Consider the following 27,360-nt stretch of genomic DNA (forward strand, 5'->3'; position numbering starts at 1 on the left):
CTGACCATGATATACCGCCCCCCCTGGGTCTGTAACCGTCTTTGTCGCCCTAAACATTGTCCTCTTGCCAATCAGGATCGCCACCCCCCTGGCCCTTGTCCCATAACAGGAATGATAGGTTTGTCCCACCCAGCCCTTTCTTACCCGCAGTTGGTCCTGCTCCCTCAGGTGCGTCTCTTGGAGGAAGACTATGTCGGCCCTCATATTTCTGAGGTGGGTGAGGACTCTAGATCTCTTCACTGGGCCGTTAAGTCCCCTTACGTTCCAGGTGACTATCCTGGTGGGGGGCTTCTGCCCCCTCGCTCCTGTGGGATTAACCATATTTGTCCGGTGGACGCGCCCCTGCCCTCTGGGGTTTCCCTTTGTTAGGGGGCCGTCCAGGATGGCCACTATCACTGCTCTCCCCATGCGGTCGGGTCTCTGCGCTCCGGGGTTTCCCCTTGTCCCGGGGGCACCCGCCATGGCCGTCCACTGTGTGTCCGCCACGCGGGTAGTCCCCTGCACTCCGGGGGGCCTCTTCGCTCACAGACCATACTAGGTGGGTGCTTGCAGCGGTTCCCTGTTTCGGGCCCTTGGTTGTGGCACTTTGTGGCCCTGTTCCTTTTCTGGCCTCTTTTGTCCCTTTGTCCCTGCATTTCCCCTCCCTGGTCTCTCGCACCCCGAGTGCCCCCCCCCCCCCCCCCCCCCCGCTCTCTCCCTTTTCACCCCTCCCCTGTATACCCCTCCTTTGCCCCTCTCCCCCTATTCCTGTCCCCATTTGCTCTCCCGTCTTTGATGGGTGATCCCCCCCTCTCCTGCCTGGCGCCTTCCCCCCTGTTGGGGGTGCGCTGCGGCCCTGCTTTGTTGCGTGCCCCCGTCGCTAGCTTTCCTGCTAGCGCAGTGGCTCCCCTCTCGGAGGTTGCTGTCTCACTTCTCCTCTCCCTTCTCCAATACTCCCGTTCCCTCGTGCTGGGGCCTGGCCTCCCACCTGGAGCGGTCCCTTGGGCAGTGGGTTTTTTTTTGTTCTGGGTGTTCCTGCCGGGGGGGAGGGGGCTGGCTTTGCCTCCCCCCCCGTCGGCATGCCGTTTCTCCTTGCCATGGGCCCCTCGTCCCTACCTCCCATGGCGTTTTTCCAGCCCGTGCTCCTCGACGAACCTATTCGCCTCAGCAGGGGCTGTAAAGAAATATTCCTTGTTTTGGTATGTGACCCAGAATTTTGCTGGGTACAGCATACCAAAACGCACTTTGCTTTTGTAGAGAGCTGCTTTCGCTCTGTTGAACTCAGCCCGTCTCTTAGTTGTGTCCGATCCAAGATCCTCGTAGACTCGGATGGCGTGCCCGTTCCATTTGCAGGCTCTATTTTCCTTGGCCCAGCGCAGGATTGTCTCACTATCCCGGTACCGGTGCAGTTTGGCTGTGACTGCTCTCGGTTGTTCCCCTGCCTTGGGCTTCGGGCGCAGTGACCGATGAGCTCTGTCCATTTCCGGTGGGGTGGGAAAAGTGCCCCCCCCCCCCCCCCCCCCCCCCCCCCCCCAACTAAGGAGCCCAGCATCGCAGCCACGAATGTTGTGGGGTTTCTGCCCTTGATCCCCTCTGGCAGGCCCATTATCCTAACATTTTGCCTTCGCGAGCTGTTCTCCTGGTCGTCTACCCTGCCCTTCAGGCTCCCCTGTGTTGCACCCAGTCTCGCCACTTCCCTCTCCAGGGCCGTGACCCGGTCGCTCATGTCGGTCGCTGCTTTCTCCAGCTCTTTAATGGTTGCCTCATGGGCTTCCAGTTTCTCCCCTTGGGCATCCACTTTCTCCTCCAATCTGGTCAGAGCCTGCTTTACCCCTGACATGGCCCTGGCCACTGCTGTCTGTACTGCGGCCTCTCCCTCCGCTTTCAACTCTGCCTTGATTGCCTGCAGCTGCTCCCTCACCACCTCGGCAAAGGCTGCCTTCCAATTCACGCCCCCCTCTAACCCCAGGGGAGAGGGGTACCTGTCTGTCCAGCTCTTTTTGATGCGGCGATACATCCTTCCCGCCGCTTCGTGTGCTGATTCGTTCGCCCGAGCTGGCTTGCCCTTTGCCCCATCTACTTCTGGTGCCCCCTTTCTCTTGGCACCCTTCTGGCATTTTTTTCTCCCCCTTCCCTTTCATCTTTTCTTCTCCCCTTGTTTTTCTTTTCCGCACCCTATTTTTATTTTATTTATTATTATTTTTTTTTTAAATTTATTCCCCCCCCCCCCCCCTTCTTTCCTTTACCCCTTTATTTTATTTATTTATTTCTTAATTATTTTCTCTCCTCCTCCCCGCTTTTATGCAACTCCTCTCCGATGGGCTTACTTTTGCTGGGAGCGAGTGTAAAAAGAGAGAAAATAGTATATACTCCCCCCTTTCTCTTTACCAGTTTTCTTTTGGGTTTTTTTTTAAACAGAAATATAAGTCTTTTTTTTTTGTTTTCTCTGCCCCTTCCTTTCTCCTCACTCACCCAGGAGAGAGAGAGAGAGAGGCTTTTGCCCAGTCCCTTTGTTCTTGCCACGTGGTGGTCGCTGCCGTTTGGGGGGGAGGAGGGTGGTGGGCCGGTGGTCGCTGCCGGTTTGGGGGGGGGGGGGGGGTGTCCCCGCTGCCGCACTTTGCACCCCGCGGCCGCACTTTGCACCCCGCGACCTCCTGGTCGCTGCCTCCGGCTTGGCCCCCCTTTTGGTCCCGCACCGCTCCTGGCCTGCGTTGGGGGGGGGGGGGGGCCTGCCGCTGCCGCACCGCTCCTGGCCTGCGTTGGGAGGGGGGGGGAGGGAGGGCCTGCTGCTGCCGCCGCACCGCTCCTTGCCTGCGTTGGGGGGGGTGGGGTTGGACCTGCCGCCGTCAAGCCCCGCCGCTGCCGCCAAGCCCCGCTGTCGCTGCCGCCAAGCCCCGCTGCCGCCGAGCCCCTCTGTCGCCGCCGCCGAGTCCCTCTGCCGCCGCCACCAAGCCCCGTCGCCGCCGCCACCAAGCCCCGTCGCCGCCGCCACCAAGCCCCGCCACCGCCGCCGATGATCCTCCGCCGACCGGCCTGCCCGGGGGGTCCCTTCCCTGCTCTCTGCCGCTTGCGGGAGCCCCTCTCCCTGCGACCGCTTCGCTCGCCGACCAGAAGGACTATATAATAATCATTTATTGTCACAAGTAGGCTTCAATGAAGTTACTGTGAAAAGCCCCTAGTCGCCACATTCCGGCGCCTGTTCGGGGAGGCCGGTACGGGAATTGAACTTGCGCTGCTGGTCTTGTTCTGCATTACAAGCCATCATTGATCTATACTGTGGGCATATTTACTATTTCAGTGACACCTTTTTTAATATTGCAGGATTCTGACAACCCTGATCTGAGAGACCGTGGCTATATATACTGGCGTCTACTTTCTACAGATCCAGTAGCAGCAAAGGAAGTTGTGTTGGCAGAGAAACCCTTGATTTCAGAAGAAACTGACCTGATTGAACCAACCCTCCTTGATGAATTAATTTGCCACATAGGAACATTGGCTTCTGTGTACCATAAACCACCCAGTGCATTTGTGGAAGGCAGCCGTGGTGTTCAGCACAAGAGACTACCCCCAAGATCCGGATCGTAAGTGAAAGTTCCAACGGCACTATCTGACTCTCCTCCTCCTGTTTCCTCTCTCTCCTCTTCTCCTCCTCTCCTCTCCCTCCCCCCCCCCCCCCCCCCCCCCCCCCCCCCCCCCCCAACCACCACCACCGCCCTTACAATTTCCAGATTTTACTGAGGACAAATTACCGTAACGGCTTCCCCGAACAGGTACCGGAATGTGGCGACTAGGGGCTTTTCACAGTAACTTCATTTGAAGCCTACTTGTGACAATGAGCGATTTTCATTTTCAACAGCAATTCTAGGGGTTTTGGTTCCGCTTTTACGAACCAGACTGATCTTTAAAGTTTGGGGTCGCCTGGGTCACCACTTAACTACAGCTTTTTAATGTGCAAGACCTACTCAATGAAAAAGGCAGCTGTCATATGTGAAATGAAATGAAAATCGCTTATTGTCACGAGTAGGCTTCAATGAAGTTACTGTGAAAAGCCCCTAGTCGCCACATTCCGGCGCCTGTCCGGGGGGGGCTGGTACGGGAATCGAACCGTGCTGCTGGCCTGCTTGGTCTGCTTTAAAAGCCAGCGATTTAGCCTGGTGAGCTAAACCAGCCCCTTGAAATAGCTGAATATGTCAGCTATTCTGTGAAAGAAACCCATCTGATATGTGAAATTTGCCTGACTCACTTATTTTACGAGTAAGTATGAGGGACCTTTAACTGAGAAATGAAGGAGTCATTGTGCACAAACTAAATGATTTGTTTATCAGTAATTTGTTTTCCATTTCAATTTGGGCATTTCCCTTTAACGATTGAGTTTGCCCAATAGTAATGAGAGGGAATCTTTTCCCAAATCTCTCACTTTTTCGAACAAAGCTATAGGTTGGCCCAACGAATGTTTCAAATTCCTTTTGACACTATACTGCTTCTCACTTTTCTCAAACAACCAACTTGAGATCACAAAATTGTGATGGAGAGAAAGCACAAGCCACATGACCAGAGTTGGTCACAGATTCAGACTACTTGGGTGGGATTCTCCCAGCCCCGCACTGGGCTGGAGAATCCCCACGAACGGTGGGGGGAACCTCCGATTTGGCCTGGCCCGCGATTGGGACCCACCGATCGGCGGGTCAGCCTCTGTGGCTGGGGGCCTCCTTTCCTACACGCCAGCCCCTGTAGCCCTGCGCCATGTTGCGTCGGGGCTGGTGCGTTGAAGGAAGCCATTGCGCGTTGGCACCGGCGCCACTGCGCATGTTCTCGTTGGCGCAACTGCACTTGCGCGGCTCCCAGTTCACGCCGGCACCTGCAGCTAGAGCTGCGCGAACCGCTCCAGCGCTGTGCTGGCCCCCTGTAGGGGCCAGAATTAGACGTGGGAGCGGCCCGTTCACGCTGTCGTAAAACACGGAAAACATGGAGAATCCCGCCCCCTATCTTGCCTACCTTTAGACACTGCACTCCATTGCTGTCCAAATCTGCTTTATCATCATCCTCAACAGACAATACTGGACAATCTCAGCAGGCCTGACAACATCTGTTGAGAAAGAAGGAAGCAAATGTTTCAAGTCTGGATGACTCTTTGTCAAAGCTTTGTCATCCAGACTCCCTTCTTTCTCCACAGATGCTGTCAAACCTGCTGTGATTGTCCAGTATTTTCTACTTTTGTTTCAGATTCCAGCATCTGCAGTAATTTGCTTTTATCACTTTCAGAATCATTCGGCTTTTTTGTCCCTTGTCCTCTTTGTGAGGAGTGCAGTAGAACTATAATTACTATTTTTTTAGTAATGCCAAAAGGATGTAAGTAATCCTCATGTCTAATTTCCTCTCATCTCAGAAATGAAAGTACCGAGAGTCCAGATGTTGCCCCGTCAGCTACTGCACAGCCTTCTGAGCAGCAACCAGCCGTAATTCCATCCCAGGGAGACCTGTTGGGTGATCTACTGAATCTAGACCTTGGTCCTCCAGTCAATGTTCCCCCTATCCCCTCATCAACAGTTCAAATGGGAGCCATGGACCTTCTTGGTGGTGGATTGGACAGTTTGGTAGGCAAATAATCATAGGGCTTTAACTGTATTTTAGTTTTCAAGCTTCTTCAGGAATTGTCAGTTCACCTGTCAAAGTTAATTCAAATGTTATGATGCCGGTGTATTTTATTTGGTTGTAGAGCTCAGTCGGGATTTTAGTCCCTTGTCAAATAACATTTTTATGGGGTTTAAAAGCAGAATAACTTTATTTTAAAATTTCCTATATCAAGAAGTATTTTCTTCATCTTAGTATGAAAAATAATATTAATAATATTGTTAATCAGCTTTTATTCATTATTTATGGGGTTTAAAAGCAGAATAACTTTATTTTAAAATTTCCTATATCAAGAAGTATTTTCTTCATCTTAGTATGAAAAATAATATTAATAATATTGTTAATCAGCTTTTATTCATTATTTTGGTGTTGCATTTTGCCTCTTGTCCTCCAATGTTGCCTTAACTAATAGTTGCCTATTGCTTGTAGTACGTTGACATTTAGATTTTAACAATTCTATAATGTCAAGCTGCTTTAATGAGTTACTTCAGAAATTCCACAGATGCACTGAAATATTAAACATTTGACATTGTAGAGTCAGCACTGAATTAATGTTTTATTTTTGGGTTGATATACCTTTAGTTGGTGTAGCTGATGTACGTATACTAATAATGCTGTGTTTTCTTCTTTGAATTTATGCTGTTCCTTTTTTTCACTCTACTTCTGCTTGCATGTGAATGTCCTTGCGTTGCCTCTGTCTTTACGTATTCGTGTCTGGAGATGGGCGATGAGACCGAAGGGGTATGATGCTCTGTCCTTTTGGCTGGTGATTTTTGTTTCCAAGTTAAAGTTGCAGGCTAATTATATTTTATGAATTATGTAATTCCTGATCACAGTAGCAATAATTTGGGCTCATTCGTGAGGGGGGGAATCAACATTTTACATGTTGTAGAGTAAAATTTATACTTTTGTCATTATTATTCAGAATTTACTTTTTGATCTGCAATGTGTAATCAAACTATTTTGTTTTTCTTTTAGCTTGGTGGAGATCTAAGTGGAAGCCCTGCAGTAAGTTGTATATCTAATTCATAAAATATGAAAAATAGTATGTCACATGCCCAGTTTTTTTAAAGAGAGAAAAGATATAATGATTTCATACTTTTGCTTTTGACCTAATTAACTGGAACTAATACACTTTCCACATGTACCCTCACCTGACTACAAATCAAACCAACCAAACTCCTGTTTAAATCGGTACCGCTTCAATCTTAATTATTGGACTTCATGGCTTAAAAGGTTGTTTTTAAAAATAAAAAAGGAAAGCCAGATTGAACTGTAACTGATGTAACTATTGATTCAAGCATGCAGAGCAATTACATATTACACTCTTCAAGAAACGCACACATGCACTTCGGCAGCAAGAACACACAATGCATTGTGCACTGCATTGATGTTCCTTATGAAACAGATCACCTAATTCTCTGAGATTGTGCCACAATGAGATCTGGTAATTTACCTATAATTTTTGAACGTTCATTGCCATTTTAAAGTAGTACCAGGTCAAATTAAATTGGACGAATTCAGTAGGCCATCTGATTTGAGCGATTAGAAAAGCCGATAACCGACTTCCAGTGACGGCGGGCGGGAGGCAGCCGCACAGTGGAGGGCTCCTGCTCAGGAAAAGGAATTTCGGAGTTTTAACGCCCGGTCCCGGGGGCAACGGAGGCTGAGAAGGCTGTAAGAAGGCACAGGGAGGAGAAATGTCCAAGTTTGGGAGAAAAACGGCCGTAAAAAAGGGGGTGAACGGAAGTCCGCCGGGGAGTGAAAAGGTCAGCACAGGAACTGTAAGGAAAGCGGAGGCTGGTGCACCAAGGGTGGTCGCATCGCTCACAGCAGTAGAAATGACCACGGTGATGGCTATGGAACTTTAAAAACCGTTCACAAAACACATGGAAGTAATGAAGAAGGAGATGGGGACAGTATTGAAAGTGCTGGTGGAGGAGGTGATTGCCCCGGTGAGGGCAGCGGTGGAGGTGCAGGAGCAAGGTGAGACACTGAAGGAAGTGGAAGAGGCGTTATCGCAGCACAGTGATCAACTCACCTCGATGGGGAAGGAGGTGCTGAGGGTGATAGAGACCAACAAGGGACTGCGAGCCAAAATGGAAGACCTGTAAAACCGATCCAGGTGACAGAATCTGAGGATTGTGGGTCTGCCCGAAGGGGTGGAAGGCCTGAGGCCGACGGAGTATTTTGCCACGACGTTGGCAAAGCTATTGGGGAAGGGGGGATGATCCCTCCCAATATGAACTGGATCGGACTCATCGGTCGTGGAGGCCTATACCAAAGGCGAGTGAGCCGCCAAGAGTAGAACTCCTGTGTTAGCGTGACGGAGAAATTCCTGTGCTGGGCAAAGCAGAAGCGGGTGGTGCAATGGGCTGGAGCTGGTATACGCATACACCAGGACTTGACGGTGGAGCTGGCAAGGAGGCGGCTGCCTTCAGCCGGGTGAAGAAGGCATTATACATCAGCACGGTGAAGTGCGGCATAGTATGTCCAGCTAAGTTGAGGGTGACCTACAAATCCAAGGGCTTTTATTTTGGGACGGCGGAAGCAGCGGAGGAGTTTGCGAAGGCAGAAGGACTGTGGCATAATAGAGAAATGGTCGTGTACCGATGTAACCTCATGTAACTTTATTTTTTCACTCAGTGTTGGTGTATGTACTAAATGAGTCGACGCTGTATATATTTGGACAAGGGAAGTGATGGGACTTTGATTTGCAATGATGGTTCTTTGGGGCTTGGGTAAGTATGCGGGGGTTGTGTGCTAAAGGAGATTTCTTGGTTTTCCTGGGACCGGGCAAGGGGGATGGAGACCCAGGCGGGGGCCTCCACGTTGGCAGGTTTAAGCCGGCAGTGAATGGGAGTGAGTTGGGGGGAGGGGCTGCGACCATCGGAGCCTGGTAGAACAGGTTTCGGTGAGTTTAGCTGGGGTGAAAAGTTGGGGGAAGGAACCAAGGTTGGGGGGAGGAGTTTACAAGAGGAAGTGGAGGGGAGGAGTCTGGGGGGGGGGGGGGGGTCTACAATTCATGGGTGTCATTCACGGTACTCTTTCGGGGATCAGATGGCATTGAATATTGGGGGGGGGGGGGGGGGGCGGAGAGGTTGGGGGGTGGATTGGCGATTCCTGATTCCTTTTTCCTTTTTTTTCCACCTTGGGAGATTTAGGTTTAGGTTTATTCGATGCTTATATTGTCAGGTGGGTTGTTGTTTGGGGGGTGGTGGGAGGATGGGATCACTGTTGTTAATAAGGGGATTGACATTGTATTCGTTACTGTTTACTGTTTGTTGGTGGGGTGTAAATTCTGAAGAAAATGTGAAAATGGAGAATAAAAATATTTATAAAAAGAAAAGCCGATAACCCAGTCTGACCATTGCTACAGGATCGGTTTTAATTGAAAGAAACTATGTGTGCGATTCAGCGACCGTGTTGCGTGACCGACACGAACCATTTTGAGATTAAGCTGATAACCTATAACAAGTCACGCTGGGTGACTAGCAGGAGCGGGCAAAATCAAGATTTGCGCCCAGCACAAACCATTGTGCGATTCACGTGGCCTGCTCCTACTGGCGACTTCTGGATTTTGCCCAAAAATGGAGAGAACATCTTTGACCCTAATTTGCATGCATTTCAATCTCATTGAAGCGATTGAAGCCGAATACAGCAGCCTCCTAGGGATTACCCGACTCCTCAGTAGGAAGTCAGGCTGACGTCGTTTAGTATCCAGGTCGGGGGTCACTCCTAGGCCAGGGGGTGAGGAGCCTTACTTCTGTAAGGTTTTCAAGCCATCTTTAAATGTTGTGGAGACCCATAACGGGGGCAACCGCAGCAGCCGTCTGTCCTACCAAACTGTTCTCTCATCAATTTCACCCCCTTTGGCTGTGAGCAGCCTCTAGCTTCACAGTTGAAGGCTATTTCAAATGAGAAATAAGCCTTGTTAGTTGTGAGAGCACTTCAAGCTGCAAGTTGTGGTTGCTGCTTCCTGGTGGCTGCAGATGCCTGGCGGCTGTTGTTGCTGTTTCGTTCCTTTTCTGTAGCTGGAAAGAAGTACGATTTTTTTATAAGACATCTGTGTCCTGGAACATCGGGCTCAGGGGGTCATGTGAGTCCAGAAGGCTATCCAGTTTGAGGCAAGACGACGCTGCAGAATCTTGTATGCGACATTATTCCAAATCGGCCACCTGCTAACGCCGTTGCAGAAATGCTTTCACAGATTGCCGATGCTTTTGTTGCTGGTGTGGTGAGTGCTGTATGCAACTGGCACTTCACTGCAGGTAAAACATACTGGGAGGCAAGGTGTTCAACTACACCTTGAGCGCCAGTGGAATATGTGGATGCCAGGATTTGGTTCCGAAGAGATTGGGCCGTGCGGGAGGGCCTGCACAGCTGAAGTTCCTGGATGGAGAATGGCACTGATGACATGTAACAAGTCACATTGATGAACAGATCGTTTTTACAACAAAGTTCTGGACATGATAACACATTTTGAGGGGTGATGCCTTGTGTTTGATTTGTTTTGTGAAAATTAGCTGATATAGTTTTGTATTGGTACCAATATAGAATGGTGACGTGTGGTTATTGTGATATGTGGAATGTTACACAGTTAATTTTCAAATCTTTGGTACTATTGAACGTTTAATAAATAAAATATTCTCAACTCTCTCAAGTGCCTCCATGAAGGCACAGATGCCATGTCCCAAAGGATGATTAGTACACTGCATGTCCAGCAAACCTTGATGCCTGAACAGTGTGCCTGAACCCTAGGAGCATCAGCACCATAGAGCAGGGCTTCACCCCTGAGGATCCTCTCGCAGCCAATGGGCAAATGTCTGGATAAGCACGGTCTCCCTAATGTTCCTGGGAGAGGTCTATGTTTAGGAGCTCCTGATCTGGCCGGGGGCAAGTGTGCACAGCAAGGTTTCCCAGCACAACTGCCTCACTGGATGGCACTCTGAGAGAAGGCGGGACAATCATGCTCGGGGGACTTGAGCATTCGGGATGGAAGCCTTAACGGACTGTAGGTCTCTCTCCTCCAATTTCTTCCGGATAAAACTATGTTTTCTGGTGTGGATCCCGCAGAGGCTGCCTTCACTGTGCTTGTCACAGTTGAGGCAGGCAGGCACCGTAGAAGGCAACAGCAATAACACAGGCTGGAGGTCTGTGTGTGCCTGTGTTCATGTGCAGGGGACTGCAGTACAGGCTGAGGGCACCACTAAGGGAGGCCAGTGATGGCCCAAGATGTACAGACATTGTTGGTCATTCCATGAGCTGACGGACAGCATAAGCGCAGAAGACGCCATCTCAACAGAGAGACAGTGCAGCACCTGTGCCATGTCCTTGAAGGTCACCAGAGCCCTCAACTTATGCCACTGGGTCATTCCAAGGCTCAAGCGAAGACCCGATCTTCTGCCCATGGTGCATCTGTGTGGTGACAGCTGCTCTGTATGCCTGAGCTTCAGGCTACATCAAATTCGACCTGGACCAGGCCCACCAAGGTGCCCAGGCTGAGGATTTGCCGTCATCGGCGGGATGCCCTAGATCCAGGGGTGATTGATGGCACACATGTCGCTCTGCGAGCACTGGGGCATCAAGGAGTGTCCGATATTTACAGGAAGGGGATCCACTTCCTGTATGTTCAGATCGTGTGCAACCACTGCCTCAGAATCATGCATGTGTGTGCCCGCAACCTGGGGGCGTGCGTGACAGGCAAGTCCTGGGGCACTCATCCCCGAGGATGACAGGTTGGCTCGTGGGGGGCAACGGTTACCTGCTGAGGACATGGCTGATGACGCCAGTGTGGAGTCCTGAGACCGAGGCATAGACCCATACAATGAAGCCCACGTTGCCACATGTGCTGTCGATGAGCAGTGCATCAGGCTGCTGAAAATGCAGTTCCGATGCTTTGACCGCGCTGGTGGTGTCCTGCAAAACCAGACTAAACTTTGACGTGTTGAATCGTGCCCTATCTATCTGTATGATGAAATGTATTTTTAAAACATGGTGTTAATTCACTACGTTCACACTCCGTTGTTTCAGTTTCTGCTTTTAGTTACTTGGTTTAATTTCTCTTTAATATATATCACAAAATGTAGCAAATCTAGATTATTTATATTCATTGACATCTATGGCCTAATGAATAATAAACTTGTTTTGTTTTAAAATTGCACACAAATAAAACTAGTAAGCAACAAGTTTTATAATGTATGAAATACAAGATGTAACAAATATGTATTTTATTTTCCATACAGATTGGTGCTGGCTATGGAACTCCTGCAGTCATGCCGACATCCTTAAATGCACCAATTGGAGGTGGCTTAAGTGAACTGTTTGATCTTGGTGGAATGGGCATGCCATCTGGTTCTTTTGTGGCACCTAAAACTGTAAGAATTGTTTATTTGCGTTTCATGTTTTTTCAAGAACAGATTATCCCATCTCCTGACTGCCTAACCGAAGTGCCTTTTGTTGCCCTGATCCCATATCCACACCATTGTCCCCAAGGAAAAGATCTGCCCAGGTGTGACTCTTGATTGTTTTTCTTCCACCTGCAGAGAGATGAAACAGCCTTCACTGGTTACCTTCCCACTCAATCTGGCTTGTATCAAAAACTGAATGTAGCAGGAATCAAATCTGTATTGACCCTTACTCTAAGTGGCTCAACGTGTTAGAACTATAACATTCAGCACTACCACATTACTTTTAACATCTACCCAAATGAATCTGGCTTGCACTACTAGTGACTATCATTGCAGTTGCTACTTTGTATATGCCCAGAGATAACTTTACTACTCTGTTTTACCAATTTCATTCTGTAAAATATTCTAAATACAATATAATGGTGTTTAAAGTATATCAAAATACATCAACATGCTCCATGATGCTAATTGAGAATTTAAAATCTGATGAGGCCATTTAGATTAGAGGATGTAACAGTTATATGTTTGTAACTGGACAAACATTTTTCTTATGACTTGTTAATCTTGCCTTAACATTGCACAATAATGAAGGTGTAAACCAACAAAAATTGGCAATTTGACAGGTTGGGACATTTGGGGCAAGTGAATTGAAAATGGAAGACTCCTGTGCATAGGATTTAGTACCAGCACATTTTGTAACAAATAGCATTTTGCAGCTCAATATAGTGCATTTTCATTTCCATGTAACCATAGAATCCCTACAGTGCAGAAGGAGACCATTCGGCCCATTGAGTCTACACCGACTCTTTGAAAGAGCACCCTACCAAAGCCCACTCACCCGCTCTATCCCTGTAACCCCACCTAACCTGCATATCTTTGGACACTAAGGGGCAATTTTAGCATGCCCAATTCACTTAACATGCACATCTTTGGACTGTAGGAGGAAACCGGAGTACCCGGAGGAATCCCACGCAGACATGGGGAGAATGTGCAAGCTCCACAGTCGCCCAAGTCCAGAATTGAACTCTGGTCCCTGGCGCTGTAATGTGGCAACAAGAACTATGTTTTGTACAGTTGTGGCCCAACTTTCTTTAAATGAGGCAGCACGGTGGTGCAGTGGGTAGCATTGCTGTCACACGGCGCCGAGGTCCCAGGTTTGATCCCGGCCCTGTGTCATGGTCTGTGTGGAGTTTGCACATACTCCCTGTATTTGCGTGGGTTTCGCCCTCACAACCCAAAAGATGTGCACGGTAGGCGGATTGGCCATGCTAAACTTCCCCTTAATTGGAAAAAATTAATTGGGTATTCTAAATGTCTACAGAAAAGCTTCCTTTAAATTACTTTCCTCAGATAGTGCTTCATACCATAGGCTTTATGATACGTGGGGTATCACAACAGATCCAGTTTTGCTCTCCTCCAGACATTCACAACTGTTCCTTTTCAGCAGGGAGCACTTAATAATGACCTAATAATCATGTCATCTTCAACTATATAACCACGATTTTCCGGTACTTCCCACCGGTGGGATCTTCTGGCCTCACCAAAGGTGGCTCTCGGCGGCGGGACGTGCATGCCACGCAAAATGCCGTAGACATCGGTGGGATCAGAAGATCCTGCTGGCAGCTAATGGAGAACTGCCTCCGGCGGCAGAAAACATGCTGCGAGTGGTCAGGAGATCCCATCCTGCGTCTTCCACTCTAGCTGACCTGTTGAAAATAGGCTAGTTTTCTGTAGCAAGCAATTTTTGCATTATTGAGAATCAGTATATTTTATAGTAATCATATTTTTAATCAAACCATTACGCCACTTATTTGAGCACTTCTTACTGGCTTACTAATTAAACATTATTGAGTATGAATTCATGGAGGGCAGCACGGTGGCGCAGTGGGTTAGCACTGCGGCCTCACGGCGCTGGGATCCCAGGTTCGATCCCGGCTCTGGGTCACTGACCATGTGGAGTTTGCACATTCTCCCGTGTTTGCGTGGGTTTTGCCCCCACAACCCAAAAATGTGCAAGTTAGGTGGATTGGCCACGCTAAATTGCCCCTTAATTGGAAAAAATGAATTGGGTGCTCTAAATTTATAAATAAATAAATATGAATAAATATAAATCTAGTAGCTGAAATTAGCCCCATCGTAATCTTACTAAATTTTCCAAAACCCTAGATGCATTTAGTGTTGCTTGATTTGTTTCTCTAGAAAACTAATTTCAGCCTTTAAAAGGCTGTAAAATGCACTGTACAACTTATATTCTTAACATTGACTGGATGACTTTAAGCTTTCTGGAAAACTGGCATGCAACACAATTTAAGATTCTGTGAAATAGTAACGTATTTTCTTGGTTCATTAGGAAACTGTTTTAATTTATAACATTTTTGTTCCACCAGATTTGGTTGCCTGCAGCAAAAGCCAAAGGTCTTGAGATTTCTGGCACATTTTCACGCCGCATGGGCCATATCTATATGGATATCTCTTTGATGAACAAAGCCATGCAAGTAATGACTGACTTTGCAATCCAGTTTAACAGAAATAGGTGAGAATTGAATTCAACTGGAGTTTAAACAGCATTTTTTAATGCAGCAGATAATTTTGCAATATTATCATGCTTGCATGAAACCCTCCCATCATTCAAGCCACCTGTGATGGAAATGTCACATTTATGTACTTTCTTGAGACTAGAATATAAATAAGTAAGATGTGTTGTGATAATGCAGCATTTCTGAGAAATTTATGGGAGGAACTAAATTGCAGTGAGTTGTCAATAGAGCAAAATGTATTCTTCCTTTGAAGAAATTATACTTTTTTAAAAAGAAAAATGGGGATTTCCAACGAGAGAGAATCTCGCCATCTCTCTTTGACATTCAGTGACACTACTGACATTGAATCCCCCACTATCAACATTCTGAGGGTTTACCGTGACCAGAAAATGCTCACCTGTCTGGCAGTAAGGAACCTACCCCAGCCCTAGTGGATAGTGTTTTGCTAAGCATCGCAAACCTGAGAGGTGAGCTACTCATTGCAGAATTCACAGCCTCTGATCTGCTCTTGTATCACAGTATTTGTTTATCTGGTCCAGTTCATTTTCTAATCTCCGCAAACACAAATGATCACATGTCAAATTCTTTCTTCAATTGCTTTCTAGAGGCCAATCTCTCAATTTCTGAGTTTACCTATTTGCCAATGGTGTTGTCCCTTGAAGACTAATTTTGAATTAGAAAACCGCACTCAGGGGAATAATATAGTAGTCTATCTCAGTAATATCATAGCCCAACCGGGAAGAAAATCCCCTTGCAAATGAATCAACCAACAAGATTTAATCATCCATAAGTATTTAAATGCAGTCTAAAAATGTTAAATAATTTTTACTGCAATTATTGTTTATCACTTCAAAGTGGCTAATGGAATGTTATAATTCAGATGTTTGCAGGTTTTAAGCACTTTCAGCAGTCTCTGATGATGATTCCTTCCAAAATTGACAAATGTATGATACTTCAAATCTCTGAGAAGTTGACTGAAGAGACTGTGTAATGAGTTAATCATTTGGTGGTTGTCAAATTTTCTGCAGCTGGGGAAAGCTCAATGTAAACTATTAAGATTGATTCAAGAGTGTTTGTGGAAGCTTGTGCCTTCACTGCTTTTATGTCCATTTTACTTTATTGATGTTTCTAGATTGCCTTTTTCCCTGACTAATTATTTTCTACCTTTCGGTCCATTCATAGATCATAGAATTTAGAGTGCAGAAGGAGGCCATTCGGCCCATCGAGTCTGCAGCAGCCCTTGGAAAGAGCACCCTACTTAAACCCACACCTCCACCCTATCCCCGTAACCCCACCCAACCTTTTTGGACATTATCATGGGCAATCCACCTAATCTGTACATCTTTGGACTGTGGGAGGAAACCGGAGCACCCGGAGGAAACCCACGCAGACACGGGGAGAACGTGCAAACTCCGCACAGACAGTGACCCAAGCCGGGAATCGAATCTGGGACCCTGGAGCTGTGAAGCAACTGTGCTAACCACTGTGCTACCGTGCTGCCCCTTTTACTGCCCCATTTTATTATCATCATTCACCTTCTGCCATTAAACATGTATTTTCCAGGTGTTCATATAGAATTAGAGACGACGCAAAGATTGTGTTTTACACAGCAAATTGTTGTGATCTGTAATTGACTATGAAAGCGTGGTGGAAGTCGACTCAAAAGTAATTTTCAAAAGGAAATTGGATGAACATTTGAAGAGAAAATAATTACAGGGGTATGAGGGAAGCATAGTAAAGTGGTGTTAGTTTGGATAGCTCTAGCAAATAGTCAGCACAGGCATGATGGGCTAAATGACCTGTACTGTATCATTCTACAATTCTATAAATGTATGAAAGATACGTACTTGCAAGCCATGTTATATGATGCCAATATTTTTAAGCCCACATCAGACCACTGAGGAGGATTTAAAAAGCAGCATACGTTTTGCTTTAGTAACTTTGTATTTTCTTGGTTCTTTGTTTCATAGCTTTGGCATGGCACCGGCTGCTCCCCTACAGGTCAATGCCCCACTTGCGCCTAACCAGACAATTGAAGCTTCCCTCCCTCTGAATACAGTTGGTCCAGTTATGAAGATGGATCCCCTCACCAACCTACAGGTCTGAGTTAAACTGAGGTTTTTGGCAACTGCAGATTATTATAACTTCCATTCTTTCCCATCTCTTATTTACACACAACCTGCATTATTTCAGTAAGAATTGAAGGGGAGACTTCTGGTGGCGGCCATGAGGTGAAAGGTCGCACATAAGGTGGCTCTTGCTTGGGGATTTGTTTTTTTTTTACCCATTTAACGGGTGCTGTTTAGGAAGAAAATTGGTGCAGTTTTAGAGTTTTGGTTCCTCCTCCAGAATGTGATATCTGAAGGTTATAATAGAAGGGACAAGTCTAATAAGGGGTCCTTGCCTGACTTGAAGGTCCTCGTGTGGCAAAAGCGGAGAAAATGGCGGAGGCCCCTTTGTCATCATTGCCCTCTCAGTGGACAACTGAGAGACAGGTGGAATTCCTAATGGAGGAGTTAAAGAAACAGAGGCAAGCGGCCTCTGATGACCTGGTGAAGGCGATTGAGGTGGTGGTGGTATCCGTTTGTGTAAGTTTGGACTGGGTGCAACAATGGCTGGAGGCGCAGGGCTCAATGATTCAGAACGTGGAGGAGGAGACAGTCACGAACCATAGTGAATCAAATCGCCTCCTTGGCGGTGTTTCGGGGGGGTGGGGGGGCAGAAGATATTGATGGCCAAGGCCGATGAACTGGAGAATCGCTCCAGACATCAAAATTCGAGGATTGTTGGCCATGCTAGAGGGCACAGAAGGTGCGAGTGCCACGGATTGTGTAGTGAAGATGTTTAAGCAGCTGGTGGGGGAAGGAGGTCTTCTCAAACCCTCACAAAGTAGACTGGACCCCGCCGCTAGTTGCAACGGAAGCCCAGATCTGGGGAACCGCCACAACCAATCATAGTCCAACTCCACAGGTATTTGGATAAGGAAAAGATCCTGAGGTGGTCGAAGGACACTCGAGAATGTAGATGGGAGGGCCATCCTGTCAGAATCTATCAGGACGTTGGGGCAGAACTGGTAAAAAGGCATGCTGGGTTTGATAAGGTTAAGGCGGTTCCTTACAAGAGCAAAGTGCAGTTTGTAGCGATGTACCAGGCTCGCCTTTGAGCCACATTCAGGGACAGGGATCACTATTTCGATACATTGGAGAAGGTGAATGACTTTGTAAAAAAGCATGGACTGGGGGAGAATTGAATGAAGTTGTTGGCAACACCCGAGTGTTGGCTTTTTCTAATATTTCTGTTATTTTGTAGCCTTTTTTCTGGATTATTGGTGATTATTATTGTATTGTTGGAAGTTGTTGGTCGTGTTGGGTGGGGGGGAAGACGAGAGGGTCTGGATGTGGGGGGGTTCTGACTAGATTGTTTGTTATTAAAATTGGGTTCAGATAGGGGCTGTTTGTTGATTCATTGGGTGTATAACTTTGATTTTCCCCCAGGTTTGGGTAGTCCTGCTAGCAGTTATGCTAATTAACAGGAGCAAAGTGAGGGAAAAAGCTGCGGTTGGTTATCTGGAGTGGGGAAGTGATTGTTCTTGGTTTTTTTTGTTCATTTAAGGTAACAGGCCTAGGTGGTTGTATTTTCTTCGTTTGGATAGGGGAATGGGGATTATTGGTAGTTGAGTGGCATGTTTGTTTGATGCTCGAGGGGGGAGTGGGGGGCGGATAGATTGCTGATGATGAAAGTTATGTTGTTGATGTACTGGTTTGAGTGTGGTAGCCCATCTTGGGTGGACCTGGAGCCAATGCGAGGTGGGGCCCTGTCAGATTTCCTTGTTGGTGGGATGTGGCTGATCATGGTAGGGAGGGGTGTCCAGAGGCTCCCATCATGCTAGGTATATGGAAAGTGAGGGGGTTAAATGGGCCAGTTAAAAGGTCTTGTGTTTGCCTATCTAAAGAGTTTGAAGGCAGACATGGTCTTCTTGCTGGAGACACATCTGAAAGTTCGAGATCAGACAAGTCTGTGGAATGGGTGGAAGAGGCAAGTGCGGACTTCATCAAAGGAGTGTTGGAGGCCATCCCTGAGCTTGCCTCTCATCAGTTGATTATCAGGGAGGACTTTAATTGAATGTTAGACTCCAGGCTGAATAGGTCGAGCCCCAAATCCTTTACAGCATCGGGAGTGGCTAAGGAGTTGCGAATGTTCATGGAGCAGATGGGTGGGTTGAACATGTGGAGATTTCGATACCCGAGGGAGAAGGAATTTACCTTCTTTTCGCATGTGCCTGTATTGATTTTTTTGTAGTAGGGAAGTTGTTTTCTTACCGGGATTTTAGGGGCAGGGTACTCAACGATAGTAATATCAGATCATGCCCCACACTATGTGGATATGAGGTTGGAGACAGGTCGCTTTCAGAGACCCCCATGGAGGTTGGACATGGGGCTGCTTGCAGACTAGCGATTTTAGGAGAGGATAGCTTCTGCAATTGGAAATTATGTGGATTTTAATACGAATGAGATTTCACCTTCCACGTTTCAGGAAGCACTGGAGGCGATCATCGGGGGGAGATAATTTCATTTGAGGCTCATAGAGATAAGTCTGGTAAGGTGGAGAGGCAGAGGTTGGTGGATTCCATCCTCAAGGTGAATCATCAATATCCTGCTGCCCCAACGACGGAGTGTTAGCGGAGAGGAAGAAGCGACAGATGGGGTTTGCGTTAGTGTCGATGGGGAAGACGGTGAGCCAGCTTCTTTGTTCAAGGGGGATATTTTACGAGTATGGGAATAAGGCTAGCCAGTTATTGGCTCAACAATGGAGGCATCAGGCAATGCCGCAGGAGCTGGCAGTGTCGCAGGAGCTGAAAGCACTTGGTTTGGAGGAATTTATGAATTGTCTTTGTTCAGTGCATTCAGGGAAGGCACCAGGCCCAAATGGTTTCCCTGTCCATGACTGTGTTGGGACCGCACCTGTTGGACATGTTTAATGATTCTCTGTCCCGGGGGTTGTTACCGGCCATACTGACGCAGGCATTGAGCTCCCTGATCTTGAAAAAAGATAAAGATCCCAAAGGGCGGCACAGTCGTTAGCACTGCTGCCTCACAGCGCCAGGAACCCGGGTTCGATTCTGACCTCCGGTGACGGTGTGGAGTTTGCACATTTTCCCTGTATCTGCATGGGTTCCCTCCGGTGCTGTGGTATCCTCCCACAGTCCAAAAATGTGCTGTTTGGATGGATTGCCTATGTTAAATTGTCCCTTAGGGTTGGGTTGCTGATCGGGCAGCACGGTAGCATGGTGGTTAGCATAAATGCTTCACAGCTCCAGGGTCCCAGGTTCGGTTCCCGGCTGGGTCACTGTCTGTGCGGAGTCTGCACGTCCTCCCCGTGTGTGCGTGGGTTTCCTCCGGGTGCTCCGGTTTCCTCCCACAGTCCAAAGATGTGCGGGTTAGGTGGATTGGCCATGCTAAATTGCCCGTAGTGTACCAAAAAGTAAGGTTGGGTGGGGGGGGGTACGGGTATAGGGTGGGTTTGAGTAGGGTGATCATTGCTCGGCACAACATCGAGGGCCGAAGGGCCTGTTCTGTGCTGTACTGTTCTATGTTCTAATAGTGCAGGGGATTGGGTGAATGTGCCGAATGACTTCCTCCTGCACTGTACGGATTATTTGAGTGTGGGTCATATGGTTCCAGCTTTGTTTTGAATGTAGATGCAGAGTTGCTGGCTATAAGGTGCTGGCAGCCTGGTTGAAGGGATGCCTGCCGGGGATAATTTCTGAAAAGTTTTGTTAAGGGCCGTTAGTTGTTAACTAACATTAGGAGACTGCTGAATGTGGTGCTGTTGCCCTCCTCGGGGGTGGATCCAGAGGTAATCATCTCAATGGACTCTATAAAAAGCATTTGACCGGGTGGAGTGAAGGTATCGTTTTGAGTTATTGGGGTGGTTTGGCTTTGGACCAAATTCATTTTGGGGATTAGGCTTTTGTATAGGGCAACCATTGTGAGCGTCCATACCAATGGATTGAGTTTGGTGTACTTTTGGTTATATAGGGGTACAAGGCAGGGATGGCCACTCTTTGCTTTGGTGATTGAGACGTTGGCCATTGCACTTAGGTAGTCGACTGGGTGGAAGGCTATAGGTAGGGGAGGTAGGGAATATAGGGTGTCCCTGTATGTGGACGATCTGTTGTTATGTCATGGAACCTCTCTCCAATGAGGGTCCTTAAGATGTTTGGTTCCTCCTCTGGATATAGATTGAATGTGGGCAAGAGCAAGGTTTTCCACTGAACCCTCCGGAGATGGGAGCAGATCTGGGGAGGCTACCATTTTGGCTGGCCAGGTCTAGGTTTAGGTATCTGGAAATACGGGTACCTCATGATTGAGCCTTGTTGCATAAGTTCCAGTCTGGGTGGGTGAGCTGGAAGGGAAGTTCAGGCTCCCCCTGGGGAACACCTTTAGGTACATGCAAGTAAGGGTGTTTGTCAGGTGGCAGGTGGCGGGGTTCCCCCTGCTGCCGCCGCGTGGGGTCCAGGAGAGGGTGCTCTCGGGGGTATGGGTTGGAGAGGGGAGGATCTCGGACGTGTACCAGGTGATGCAGGAGGTAGACGAGGCCTCGGTGGAGGAGCTGAAAGATAAATGGGAGGAGGAGCTGGGTGAGGAGATTGAGGAGGGGACGTGGGCGGATGCCCTAGAAAGGGTGAACTCCTCCTCTTCATGTGCGAGGCTTAGCCTCATACAGTTTAAGGTACTGCATAGGGCTCATATGACCGGGACAAGGATGAGCCGTTTTTTTGGGACCGAGGACAGGTGTATTAGGTGCTCAGGGAGCCCAGCAAACCATGTCCACATGTTCTGGGCATGCCCAGCGCTGGGGGAGTTTTGGAAGGGTGTAGCAAGTACGGTATCGAGGGTGGTAGGATCCAGGGTCAATCCAGGCTGGGGACTCGCAATATTTGGGGTTGCAGTGGAGCCAGGAGTGCAGGAGGTGAAAGAGGCCGGTGTTCTGGCCTTTGCGTCCCTAGTAGCCCGGCGGAGGATTCTTCTTCAGTGGAAGGATGCGAGGCCCCCAAGCGTGGAGGCCTGGGTCAACGATATGGCGGGTTTATTAAATTGGAGAGGATGAAATTTGCCCTAAGGGGGTCAGTGCAGGGGTTTTTCAAGAGATGGCAACCATTCCTAGATCTCCTGGCAGAACGGTAAAAACAAAAGGTCAGCAGCAACAGCAACCCGGGGGGGGGGGGGGGGGGGGGGGGGGTGTTGTCTCTTTGTTTTGGGTTGAATATCTGTTTTTTGCCAATGACGGGCGTTAATTTGTTGTTTCTCTTTTGTATTTACGGCGGGGGGGGTTCTGTTTTTTTTTGTTCTTAGAATTTTCTGTTGTTTTCTTTTTTGTGAAAATTTGAAAATTTGAATAAAAATTATTTTTTTTAAAAAGTTCCAGTCTGGTAGGGGAGATGCAGGCAGATTTGAAGATGTGGGATGCCCTCCTATTGTCTTTGGCGGGAAAGGTACAGGCGATTAAGATAAACACTTTACCGAAGTTATTGTTTGTGTTTCAATGTCTTCCAGTTTTTCTTCCAAAGTCTTTTTTCAACAAGTTCATTTTGACTTTTGTTTGGGTGGGTAAGACCACTCCTTGGATTCAAAGGGCTTTCTTGAAGAGGGGTGGGGGGGGGGGGGGGGGGGTGGGGGAGGGGGGAGAGAGAGGTGTTGGCACTAACTAACTTGTTGTATTAGGTTGATACACTGGGTGGCAAATGTTGAGAAAGTGCAGGGGAGGTTTTGGAAGCCAGAGTCGGTATGGGAGTAGATGGAGGCGGCTTCTTGTATAGTTTCGAGCTTGCAGGCACTTGTTACTGCTTCTCTTCGGCTAGGTTCTCTTCGAGCCCAGTGATAATAGCCTCTCTAAAGCACTTTAAATTAGGGTCTATGTCACTACTGGTGCCGATCTGTGGGAACCATAGGTTTGTACCGGCTGGGGTGGTCTTGGCATATAAGATCTGGAAGAGGGAGGGGGTTGAGAGGTTTAGGGATTTGTTCGTGGAGGGTAGGTTTGCTGAACTGGTGGAGTTAGTGGAGAAGTTTCAACTCCCGAGAGGGAATAAGTTTAGGTATTTGCAGGTACAAAACTTGGTAACGAGCTCTGTTCATTTCCTGGGTTGCCAGCAACTTCACTTATGTTTAAGGTGTTGTCTCTTGACGCGATAGGGTAGAGAAGATATCAGACATAGCTGAAGTAAAGGAGAAATGAGAGGAAGAGTTAGGTTTGGTTTTGGGGGCGGGGGTTATCAATCGAGGCTCTGCATAGGTTTAACTCCTGTGTACAAGGTGAAGTTTTATACAGTTTAAAATAGTGCAGAGTGCGCACTTGACCACGGCAGGTATGAGTGGGTTCTTCCTAGGGGTAGAGGTTGATTTGAGCGTTGTTTAAGGGGACCGACGAACCACGCGCACATGTATTGATTTTGCCCTAAGCTGGTTAAGTTCTGGGTTTTCTTCTTTAAAACAATGTTGGAGATTTTGGGAGTTAGAGTGGAGCCATGCCCAATGGTGGCGATCTTTGGAGTGTCGGACGCGGCTGCAGGAGGGGAGGAAGGCTGATGTCTTGGCCCTCGCCTCTCTAATAGCACTGAGGCAAGTCTTGCTCGAATGGAGGACAAAGCTTTGGCTTTGGTGTGCAATTAAGGTCAAACTAATTGTGTAAGTATTGGGACATTGAAAAAATGCAAGCAAAATAATAATTTTAGTGAGGTTATGATGCCAGCGTAAGTTAAGGTTTCAGGCTAGAGATCTATCTGTGGAGTTTGCCTTCAGTGACTCCCAAATGTAGTTGAAAAACTGTGCAATCCCATTAATTTTAGTTTGCACATTTCTTCTGCATAGAGGAGAGGAAGAAAGAAGATACTTTATAATCATAAATTCGAGCTTTAGGTTCATTTAGGTTTTTAGGGTTTGAAGAATACCCTTAATAGTTTGAATGCTTGTCGAAGAGGTACTTTTACTTAAATGACTGTTTGATTCTCTAAAGTGTTTTGAAAGCAGCGCTTAAGTTGATTGCTAATCACTCTTGATGCCAACCTATGGTTAGTGGCCAACTGCCATAATTTATGCTTGGAGCCACATCTTCTAGTATTTAACACTTCTGTATCTGGTGTTATAATTAAAAAAATAGTGCATACCTACATCTTCAACTTAGTGCATTTGCCTGGATCACAAAGTTATGCTGTGACTTTAATACAACTCCATATAATTGCCAACTTTCACAAATATTAAATATAAAAATCACTTGTCAGTTTCACATGCTGTCTGTGTGTGAATCATGGATAGAGAGAAATCAAAACAATTCCAAATTATTTGTGATGTACCTCTGTCCTGCTTAAGGATCTGCTTTTAAGCATGTTTCACTAATCCAGAGTCAAACTAGATTAATAGATTAACTATTAATTGTAGTGTTTCCTAATAGCAGGGTCTGTGCAGCTACTTTTCTTATGACAATCTAGCATTGTCAATGTTTCTGAATTGCTATTATATTCACTGAAGGGCTTGTTGCACCATCTTGGTGAATCTGTACCCTTGTCCTCCTGTACTAGGTGTAAACTGAATAGAAGACAAGGAAGGACCCACCAATCTACCCCATGCAGTAGACATGGGGCAGATTTTGCTGGTGCAAGGTATCTAACAGCATCTACCATTAGACTTGTCCTTGTGCAAATAGCTTTTAAATTTGTTGCATGGCAAGTCAGAAAATGTAAGCTGATAACAGTGAAGTGAGGGAAACCAGGTATTTGGAACCTGAGTGATCAGGGAACACTCCCATGTACCTCAGTGACCAATAAAATTGAAGGATTGGGGAGAAACTGCACAAGTACTGAGATGGAATTGTAGAGTGGATGAATTTACCGTCAAATCTGGTAAATTAATAAAAATAGAGAGGGAAACAAAGATTAGATTAAGAGAGGAAGAAAATATAGAAAGTTTTGAAAATTGACATTTTTCAATTTTAAAATGCTTAATTCCATGAATGCCTAAAGGGATGTGGCCCCACACTTGGTAATTTTCAGTGATAGTGAGATTGGTTGATGGTAACTAGCACTTCTCCCCTCGTAATACGGATACTGCACATGAACTGGCCATGCTTACCCTTCCATGACCAGTTTAGTTCATATATACTTTGCAAATATAGAAACTTCACCCTATTCAGTGCGGCTTAAGGGTGAGGCAGATAGTGACATGACGCTTCTGCAAAGTTAATGGCTGAGTAACAGACTTACACAGCATCCTTGGGGTATTCAACCCCTTGCCTGAAGTTGCTGTACCATTTGTGTATAAATAACAGCAAGCACTGTAACCACAGCACGGTAGCACAGTGATTAGCACAGTTGCTTCACAGGTCCAGGGTCCCAGGTTCGATTCCCGGCTTGGGTCACCTGTCTGTACGGAGTCTACACATTCTCCCCGTGTCTGCGTGGGTTTCCTCCGGGTGTTCTGGTTTCCTCCCACAGTTCAAAGATGTGCAGGTTAGGTGGATTGGCCATGCTAAATTGCCCTTAGTGTCCAAAAAAAAAAGGTTAGGTGGGGTTGTTGGTTCATGGGGATATGGTGGAGGTGTGGGCTTGGGTAGGGTGCTCTTTCGTGTGGGCTGGTGCAAACTCGATGGGCCGAATGGCCTCCTTCTGCACACTAAATTCTATGATTACTGTTGTATTGGCAAAATCTGACCCATAATAACCTTGCACATCATCTTTTCCAACTCTTAGAAATGCTATTTCCAGGCAGAGGAAAAATTATATTCTGTCCAACTCTCCAATACACTCATGTAAGCAGCATGAGGCTACAGTTTCCTGCAATGGAATGTTATCCAAACTGAGTAATGTAAACTCCCAGAGCAGAATACTTTTATTCAAAGATGAAAGTACCATTTTTAGTAGTGCTTGTTTTCAGTTCCATTCAAACTACTCTAAAATTAATGGTTCATACGTAATGTGAAACCACTTTTCACACAACCAGTTTCTATGACAGAATCTTTAATGTAAAACTATATTTAGAATTCTTCCAGGAGAATTATTGTAATTCAAAACAAATTATTAGAATCTGCCAAATGCTGCTTTTGAGGAAATAATTTGAGAGAAAAGAAATAGTGCCTGAGCTTATATCAGTGGTGGGCAACCTGCAGCCCAGGGGCCACATGCGGCCCACCTGGGTTCTCAGTGCAGCCCACAAGACATTTTGTTGACCGTTGCCCATGCGCAGGGTTGCCACATTCCGTTGATTTATGTCCAGCCGTTCTTTTGAAACCTGTGTGAATGAAATGATCCACACATAAAGAAAGGGCAAATGAAGTGAGGTGCGTGCTGATTGCTCACAACATTGACTGTGAAAGCTGTGTGCTTCTTCTGCATCCAAAGTCAAAATATTTATTTTGTTTTTGCCATTTGAAGTTGATATTATTTCTATTATGTAAATGATTAAGCAATTTTTATAACACTTTATGAAATATTTGGTGTGTATTTAACATTATTCACGGGGGGTCATGGTTAGTGCAAAAGCCTGATTTAAGTCTTGTAGCTCACTGGAAGACGACTCATGTGGCCCACTCACTAGCCTAGGTTCCCCATCACTGATCTTTGTAGCGTAGCATTTCTATACAATGACAGTACACATGATACAGGAAAATCGCTATCATTTAAAAGACTTTACTTACCATAAGTGTAATGTTTACTTTTATCAACAGGTTGCAGTAAAGAATAATATTGATGTCTTCTACTTCAGTTGCCTGTACCCAATTAACATGTTGTTTGTGGAAGATGGAAAGATGGGTGAGTGTTTTCAGTAATCCTGGAGCAGTTGCTCAGGATGATTGAAAGAGGGCTTTAATTGGCAGTGGCAAACATTACAAAGATCTTTTGAAGATGGAACAAAACATTGTTTACTTGGGATTGTATATCATGGAATTCTGTGTGCTGTATCTGATATGTAGAAACTGAAAGAATGCAAAACTAGGTTTGAATTTTTGCACATTTCTGGGTCATTATTTCAGTGTACCTTTCATGTTGCGTGTTGCTGATATCTTGTATTGAAAGTTTTATCCCCATTCTATTGTTGTGATCCCTGTGGAGACCAACAAATCAAAAGAATCAAACTTACAGAACAATACCAATAAAAAGCCAAATGGACAGGATTTCACTTTTATTACTTTAATAATCCAACCAAAAATCAACATAAATGAAAGAGGTGAATCACAGCCAATATAATCACGGTCAAGCTATTCTCTCCAACTTCACCTTGATGTTCTGTCTCTTCCTTTCATCACTGATTTGTATGGCATGGATTCTCAAACCATGGTAATCAATTTCCTTTTTCTCAAACCCCTTACATTTTCATCCTCCCTGCTAGGCATCCTGACACACTCTCTTCGCCACTCATTCCTTCCCCTTCTCCTCCTCCTTCAGTTCCTTGACCATTCCAGGGACTGTTAAGGGTGTAGGTTCAGTGGGAGCTGTCACCGACATGATGGGAGATTTTGGGGAGGTGGGGGGGAGCGGGAATTACACAGGCCTGTCAGATTTAATCAGGCAGTCCCCTCAACACTTAAGACACCATGTTCAGCCCCAAAGCCCTTCAAAACTCCATCTTCAGAAAGAATTCCAGTTGAATCCCTTTAAAATAAGAAATTGCTTTTAACTTGACTTTTCTTATCTCTGCTACAAGATACTGCCTTGAGGTTTCTTTCTGTAAACTGACCCACACACAACTCTCCACAGTCTACCTGCACTGCTGGACAATCAACAGCTTCTGAGCTTTTTATGGCCCTGTGTC

The 27,360-nt window shown here is 46.7% G+C and overlaps 1 protein-coding gene across 4 annotated transcripts in view; it reads left to right on the forward strand.

Annotated features, from left to right (window-relative positions):
- LOC119956056 (AP-1 complex subunit beta-1) overlaps positions 1-27,360 on the forward strand; it is a 117,373-nt gene that overhangs the window by 71,941 nt on the left and 18,072 nt on the right. For 2 of the 4 annotated variants that reach the window (XM_038782994.1, XM_038782909.1), the window contains exons 13-20: positions 3,301-3,560; positions 5,366-5,573; positions 6,331-6,351; positions 6,589-6,618; positions 11,856-11,987; positions 14,408-14,553; positions 16,528-16,657; positions 26,276-26,360. In XM_038782994.1, coding sequence (XP_038638922.1) covers positions 3,301-3,560; positions 5,366-5,573; positions 6,331-6,351; positions 6,589-6,618; positions 11,856-11,987; positions 14,408-14,553; positions 16,528-16,657; positions 26,276-26,360 — 1,012 coding nt within the window. The remainder of the gene's footprint in view (positions 1-3,300; positions 3,561-5,365; positions 5,574-6,330; positions 6,352-6,588; positions 6,619-11,855; positions 11,988-14,407; positions 14,554-16,527; positions 16,658-26,275; positions 26,361-27,360) is intronic. The other 2 variants (XM_038783167.1, XM_038783078.1) reach the window with 1 other exon arrangement.

Source organism: Scyliorhinus canicula, chromosome 1 (genome assembly GCF_902713615.1).
Source record: "Scyliorhinus canicula chromosome 1, sScyCan1.1, whole genome shotgun sequence".
NCBI classification, from domain to species: Eukaryota; Metazoa; Chordata; class Chondrichthyes; order Carcharhiniformes; family Scyliorhinidae; genus Scyliorhinus; species Scyliorhinus canicula.